Source organism: Sceloporus undulatus, chromosome 1 (assembly GCF_019175285.1).
Source record: "Sceloporus undulatus isolate JIND9_A2432 ecotype Alabama chromosome 1, SceUnd_v1.1, whole genome shotgun sequence".
Lineage (NCBI taxonomy): Eukaryota > Metazoa > Chordata > Lepidosauria > Squamata > Phrynosomatidae > Sceloporus > Sceloporus undulatus.
Genome location: NC_056522.1, coordinates 382,601,766 through 382,608,899, shown reverse-complemented (window position 1 = coordinate 382,608,899; position 7,134 = coordinate 382,601,766). Strand labels below are relative to the sequence as shown.

General features: G+C 55.9%; 1 protein-coding gene across 1 annotated transcript; it reads left to right on the top strand.

The window, feature by feature from the left end:
* Positions 1 to 590: 590 nt before the first annotated feature.
* Positions 591 to 6,895, top strand: LRFN5 (leucine rich repeat and fibronectin type III domain containing 5). Its single transcript, XM_042446632.1, has 2 exons — positions 591 to 2,204; positions 5,251 to 6,895. The coding sequence occupies exons 1-2, from the start codon at positions 613 to 615 to the stop codon at positions 6,260 to 6,262; spliced, it is 2,604 nt and encodes an 867-aa protein (XP_042302566.1). The 5' UTR covers positions 591 to 612; the 3' UTR covers positions 6,263 to 6,895.
* Positions 6,896 to 7,134: the final 239 nt, after the last annotated feature.

Below are 7,134 nucleotides of genomic sequence, written 5' to 3'. Positions count from 1 at the left end.
TTGACTGACAGAGTAATTTGGATATTGAGTCTGTTTTGTTCTTTCTCCACTTGGAGAGCATCCTTTACATCTGTCTGTCGAGGAATCACCCTGGGAATTCTGCATGTAGTTCTGATCTGCTCTTATCAATCAGTCTGTCTAATCTATTAGTATCATTTTCCAATATTGCTGGGAAATAGGGCAGAAAAGGGCAGCCAGAAGGATGATGGAGGGAGCAAAGCAGTTCCTCATGGAGGGGTGGGAGGAGGAAGGAAGGGGGGGGGGGGGGGGGCTGGCATTTGGCCTGGCAAAGGGGGTGGGGGGGGGCTGAGGGTTTCCCCCTGGCAGTGGAGCTTGGCATTTGCCCCACGAAATGGATGCAGATTCAGGGACAGTTTCTCACGCAGAGCGCTGCTAGCATATGGGGCTCCCTGCATGGCCGCCTGGCGGTGGGAGGCAAAGGCATATCGAGGCCATGATGCGCAACTCTGGCATTTTCTGTGGGAAGAGGACATTCTGAAAATAGTTTCACTCTTCAAAAATAACCCAAGAAAAGGGCAGGTTTTGGGGACATGAGGGGAGTGAGGGAAGCCACCGATTTGGGGCTGACTTGGGGCCTGGTGCAAAACGCGGATGCGGCGTTGGGACTGGCGCAATCACTTTTTTAGGGAAAGAGCCATGGGTTGGAGGGAGGTGGTGACCTGCTCTGTCCTTTATTCCTTTCCTTGCCTTGTGTGTCCGCTTGTATCCCAGGCTCCCTGTGTAATGCAGCACCCTCTGCTCTCTTGTCTTGCAGGATCTGGGCCGTGCTCTACAATGGAAAAACTGCTCCTGTGCCTGTTGCTCATTGGCTCAGTGGTGAAGGCGCAGATCTGTCCAAAGCGGTGTGTCTGCCAGATCCTGTCCCCCAACCTTGCCACACTTTGTGCAAAGAAAGGGCTGCTCTTTGTCCCGCCCAACATTGACCGGCGGACGGTCGAGCTGCGCCTGGCGGACAATTTCGTCACCAGCATCAAGCGGAAGGACTTTGCCAACATGACCAGCCTGGTGGACCTGACGCTCTCCAGGAATACCATCAGCTTCATCACACCCCATGCCTTTGCTGACCTGCGCAACCTGCGGGCTCTGCACCTGAACAGCAACCGGCTGACCAAAATCACCCATGACATGCTGAGCGGCCTCTCCAACTTGCATCACCTCATCCTGAACAACAACCAGCTGACCCTGATCTCCTCCACGGCCTTCGACGATGTCCTGGCCCTGGAGGAGCTGGACCTGTCCTACAACAACCTGGAGACCATCCCCTGGGATACCGTGGAGAAGATGGTCAGCCTGCACACCCTCAGCCTGGACCACAACATGATTGACAGCATCCCCAAGGGGACCTTCTCCCACCTCCACAAGATGACCCGGCTGGACGTCACCTCCAACAAGCTCCAGAAACTCCCACCGGACCCGCTCTTCCAGCGGGCCCAGGTCCTGGCCACTTCGGGCATCATCAACCCCTCTACCTTCGCCCTGAGCTTCGGGGGGAACCCCCTGCATTGCAACTGCGAGCTCCTCTGGCTGCGGCGGCTCTCCAGGGAGGACGACCTGGAGACCTGCGCCTCGCCGCCCCTCCTCTCCGGCCGCTACTTTTGGTCGGTCCCTGAGGAGGAGTTCTTGTGCGAGCCGCCGCTCATCACCCGGCACACGCACGAGCTGCGGGTGCTGGAGGGTCAGCGGGCCACTCTGCGGTGCAAGGCCCGGGGGGACCCAGAGCCCACCATCCACTGGATTTCCCCCGAGAGCAAGCTGGTCTCCAATGCCACCCGCTCGCTGGTCTACGACAACGGGACGCTGGACATCCACATCACCACCATGAAGGACACGGGCAACTTCACCTGCATTGCTTCCAACCCGGCTGGAGAGGCCACTCAATCAGTGTTTCTTCACATTATCAAGCTGCCGCACATCGTGAACAGCACGAACCACATCCATGAGCCAGATCCTGGCTCCTCGGACATCTCGACGTCCACTAAATCTGGCTCCAATGCCAGCAGCAGCAGCAGCAACAGTGGTAGCAGCAATGGGGAGACCAAAGTCAGCCAGGACAAGAGGGTGGTGGTAGCTGAGGCCACTGCCTCCACTGCCTTGCTTAGGTTCAATTTCCAGAGGAACATCCCTGGGATACGGATGTTCCAGATTCAGTACAACGGGACGTACGATGACTCGCTTGTGTACAGGTGGGGATCCCAAACCTCGTTCCTCATCAAACAACGGACCCTGCAATGTAGCCAAGGCAATGCCTGATGTCGTTCCATTTGTGGTGTGGAGGGGGGGTTAGGGGTGGCTTGGTTCCTCTTGGGAACGGCCCCCATCATTCACATCTTGCTTCCCTTAAAAACATTGGCGGTTTCCAGGTGTGAGGACTGGTGATTGCTCAGGGCTGGCATGCACCTCCTCTGTGAATGGTGGTGGTGGGCAATTGGGCAGGTGGTTCTGGGGAGCATTTTGGCTTAGCGACTGGGAGCGTATGGCACCCCTCCTTTGGTGCTGTTGCCTGCTGCCCTGAGGAAACACAGCAAATGGACCCAGGTGGCATAGGAGGGCCCAGAGTTCCAGGGCCAGAGCGAGGGTGGGCAAGAGTGCCCTGCCCAGTCGGCAGAGTGTCCAGTGTGAGCTGGGTGCCCTTAAGAGAGGCTCTTTCCCACTCTGTGAAGTCTGGTGGTTTCTTCAAAGGAGGAGTCTGGGGCATTTGTGCCAGCCAAGACCCTCTGGCAGCTCTGAGCACTCGATGGGTCCAGAAGATGCTCTGGGAGCAAGAAGAGTAGGTGGGTTGGTGGGCGAATGGGGGGAACAGCTGCGTGGTACCATGAGAAGCATTCACCTGCCATGGTCCTCCTCCTTGCCAAGGCTGTGGGGTGCCTCTTGGAGGGGCAAGGTGGGCGGTCAGCAGCCAACAGGTCTTTGTGTGTGTGTGTGTGTGTGTGTGTGTGTGTTTTGGGGCAGGGGAGATGATTATGGGCCCCCCTCCTTCCCAGGGATGCTCTCCTGGCACCATCTTGACACTAGCGTTAAGCATTTTTAAATCATGTACTCTTCCAAGGTTTTGGGAAGTAGGGACATAAAATGAAACCCAAATGCAACCCAGCTGCCCAGTCTCAGGTTCCAGGGCCACTGTAAACATTTGTAGCCCACCATGAAGGTGACCGGCAAATGTGGTTGTTGGCCTGGAATTTGCAGTTGTGCTTATTTTGGAATAATCTGTGCTGACCTTTAATCCATCAAGGTAATCTGGTTAGCAAAAGGATTGGAAAGTCAACCCAGCAAGAGGCTATTAACACCTTCCGTGGGGCAGCGGGTGGCATGGGGGGCCACATGCGGAGAAATCACGTCCACACATCATCCCCTCAAGTGCATAAATCCCATCCCACGTAACCTGAGTTGTGTGGACAAGGCATTGGATTTGCTAAATGGATTTGTTCAGAAGGCTGCTAACGGAGAGCCAGACTTTCTGTGATTTATCATATGTCTGCCCCTTAAATATCCCCCCCCCTCTCACACACACAGGGGATTTTATAAATACATTAGCAGAATGGTTGCACTTCTGCCTCCATCAGTTGCTCAAAATTAACGGGTCCCAAAAAAGGGGGTCCTGTTTTGTGTATTTGTGACTGATTTCTTTGTCTTTTAAGAACAAGGTGCAACAGAACAAGTGGGATTAAGAAAGGGTTGGATCTTCATGGCTCTGTGTGTGTGTGTGTGTGTGTGTGCGTGCGCACGTGCGTGCACACTGAGGTGGCAGTCCCTGGACGTATGACCCCCTCCTTGGCCTGGAAAATTGGGGCCCCTTAAGATGGGATGTGGCGCTTCTCTGAGGAGGGGGCTCCTTGCAAACGGGGGCAGCCGGCAGAGAAAAGGCTTTGGCTGAGACCTCGATGGCCTGAGTGGGGGGCAACAGTGTGGCACAGTCAGCTTCGTGGCCCCTGCCCTGGACACTGCCAGGTGCTCCAGCTTTTAAGGGCTGGGAGGGGGCAGCTGGGCAGCAGGGTCTGGATGGCCATCTGTCAGTGGGGATGCTTTGATTGAGAGTTCCTGCATGGCAGAAGGGGGTTGGACTGGATGGCCCTTCCGGTCTCTTCCAACTCTATGACTCTATGATTTGTCCCCCGCCAACTGCCATGGGTCTCTAGAGAGTGTTAGAGGAGCAACCGCTGCTGCTGTTTCTGTTTCTCTCTCTCTAGCAAACTGTAGAAGAAGGAGAGGTGGTGCCCAGTGCCCAGTGCCCTACCTCCCCTCCACCGTCACAGGGGCCCCACACGGCTGGACAGCTGCCCAGGGGGGAATTGAGGAAGGCCATAGAAACCTTCTGGGTATCTTTGGGCAAGTCACACTCTTTCAGTCTCAGGGGAAGGCAGTGGAAGGAAACCCCCTCTGAAATATCCCGCCAAGAAAAAAACCTGGTGATAAATCCACTTTAAGGTGACCACAAGTCGGCAGAAGGCACACGACAATGACAGCCAAGGAGCCAGAGAACAGCCCTTTGGGCCAGAGAGTGCTGCTGCTCTTCCTCCTCCTCCTCCTCCTCCTAAGTGGCAGGTGGACCAATCTGCAAATTTAAGATGTAAAGTTAAACCCAGGAGGAGTGGCATTGAGGGCAGTCCATTGTCTGATAGATCTGGAACCAAAAAGCGTCTCTTCTCTGGCCCAAAGAAAGGGGTCTGGAGGTGGGCTCCATGGCCTTGACCTGTGGGAAGCTGCAAGGCTTGTTGGCCTCTTTGGGGAGGTGCTGGCGGGGGGCATGCAGAGGTGGGAGCCCACCATCTTCTCCCTTATAGGTTTTCTGGCAGCTGCAGAGGTCTGAGGGCCAGTTGTCTTCACCTGCATTTGGTGTGTGTGTGTGTGTTTGTGTTTTTGCATGCACTGCCAATACTACTACAACTCAAAGCAACCCTCAGAAACGACTGTAAATCCACACGTATGTTTTGTTTAATGTTAAAGCACTCTGTGTGTGTCTGTGGGGGGGCGGCGGGTACAGTTCAATAAAAATATGAATTGCCCCAGGAGGCAGTGTGTGTAGGGGATGGTGGTGGAAGGGAAATCCAGGGAGCCTGAAGGGGTGGTGGGCACAGAAACTGCCCTGGAGAAGGAGACGGGTTTTGCCAATGCAGGCACTCAAGGTGTGGGGGGTAGGCAGTGGTGGTTGGCATCCTGCCATGTGGCTTCAGTGGGGCTCCAGGGATCATGGCATTGTCTTGTCTCATGCAGCCTCTTCTCTCCCCCCTCCAGAATGATCCCCCCAACGAGCAAGACTTTCCTGGTCAACAACCTGGCAGCCGGGACTATGTACGACCTCTGCGTCCTGGCCATCTACGATGACGGCATCACCTCCCTGACGGCCACCCGGGTGGTTGGCTGCATCCAGTTCACGACCGAGCAGGACTACGTCCGCTGCCACTTCATGCAGTCCCAGTTCCTGGGCGGGACCATGATCATCATCATCGGGGGCATCATCGTGGCCTCCGTCCTTGTCTTCATCATCATCCTCATGATCCGGTACAAGGTGTGCAACAACGGCGGTGGCGGTGGTGGGCACCACAAGTCCACCAAGGTCAGCAATGTCTACTCCCAGACCAATGGAGCCCAGGCCCAGGGATGTGGCGCGGCCTCCGGGGGCCCATCTGGGTCCAAAATGGGGCACGAGGAGGGACTGCAGTGCTGCAAGGTCAGCAACGAGGGTGCGGCGGGGCCACTGCCGCCCTCCTCAGACTCCTGCTCCTCTGGCCAGGACTCCTCGGCTGCTGCTGCCGCTACCTCTGTGTCGTTGCCTCACGTGTGGACTCCGGGCCCTTCCGCTTCCCAAAAGCTGAAGCGCAAGCCCATGCCAAAGCCCGGCAGTGACCTGTCAGCGCCGGTGCCACTTTGTGAAGGTGCCGCCGTTGCCGCCTCTGCCGGCCTGGAATCCCAGAACACTAACCGGAACAACTCCACTGCCCTGCAGCTGGCCAGTCGGGCCCCGGACTGCGCCAGGGCCCCCCCTCTGTACAAAAGGGCACAAGCCAAGCCAAGTAAGTTCCTCACTTTGCCGGCCGACCCGTCCCGGGCAAAGCGCCGGTACTCCCTGAACGGAGAGTTAATGGAATACCGTTGTTATATTAACTCCTCCACGCACCCGGGTGGATTTTGGTCTAAGCGGAGCTTGTCCATGAACGGGATGCTAATGCAGAGAGACGGTTCTGATGTGGATAGTGGCAAAGCGACTTTCTCGAGTTCAGAGTGGATATTGGAGAGCACTGTGTGATCCGCTGTGGTGTGTGCTGGTTTCTTTTTTCTAATTACAAAGGGGGAAAAATATGGAGACCACCCCATTTCCCGCCTTCAATCCCTTTCCAAACATTGCCTGGGAACTCCTTTCCGGCGGAGCGGTTGGGCGTTTTCCACCCTTTGTGCGTTTCGTGCAGCGCTGTGCACAAGCCACTGAGCACTTCCACCTTTTTCTGTTTGGGTTTTTATTTTAATTACTATTACAAGTGAAGGCAGATCGTTTCAAAGAGCTCGTTATTTTAAGGAATAAAATGGTGAAGGGAAAAAAGCATGACAACAACACCAGTGCCTTCCCCTGCCCTTGGCCTGGCATTCTGGTCCCACGCCAGCCAAGCGACTGGCAACAAGGGAGAGCGATGCGTTGGCAGCAAAGGAAGGGGCTTGGGCTGCCTTCCTCCCCACTATCGACAGACCGCTTGAGGGATCGATCGATCGATCAGTGCACAGAAAAAGAGGAGAGCAGAGGGTCTTTCTGAAGGGCGGTCTGGGGGTCTTTCCCTTTCCCTTCCCCGGTGACAATGGTGTTGCCTTTGTTTTCCAGGCAAATGCTGTACAAAACCAACAACTCTGTGTTGTTCTGTTGTGTAAAATAAAATATTCCATCAATACACTCATCTGGTGTGGTGAGGGGCTGGTCCCCCTTTGACTTGTCCTCAGGCCCAGGAGCCCTTGGGCCCCTCTGTGTGGGGCAGGGGCAGCTGGGCACGGCTGGGCCAGGGACCCTTGCCCTCCTCCTCCTCCGTGTTGCTCTGTCCATTGCCAGCTGAGGAAGGGGTCCTCTGGCAAGCTGGCTGCCCAGCCCCAGACCCCTTTTTCTCTCCCATGGTTTGGTGGCCATGGGGAATGCCT

Excerpts from the sequence above, each read along its gene's own strand:
- LRFN5 (XM_042446632.1), top strand. The coding sequence starts at position 613 with ATGCGGCGTTGGGACTGGCGCAATCACTTTTTTAGGGAAAGAGCCATG. Across the intron at positions 2,205-5,250 it reads GATGACTCGCTTGTGTACAG|AATGATCCCCCCAACGAGCA; the intron begins GTGGGGATCCCA and ends TCCCCCCTCCAG.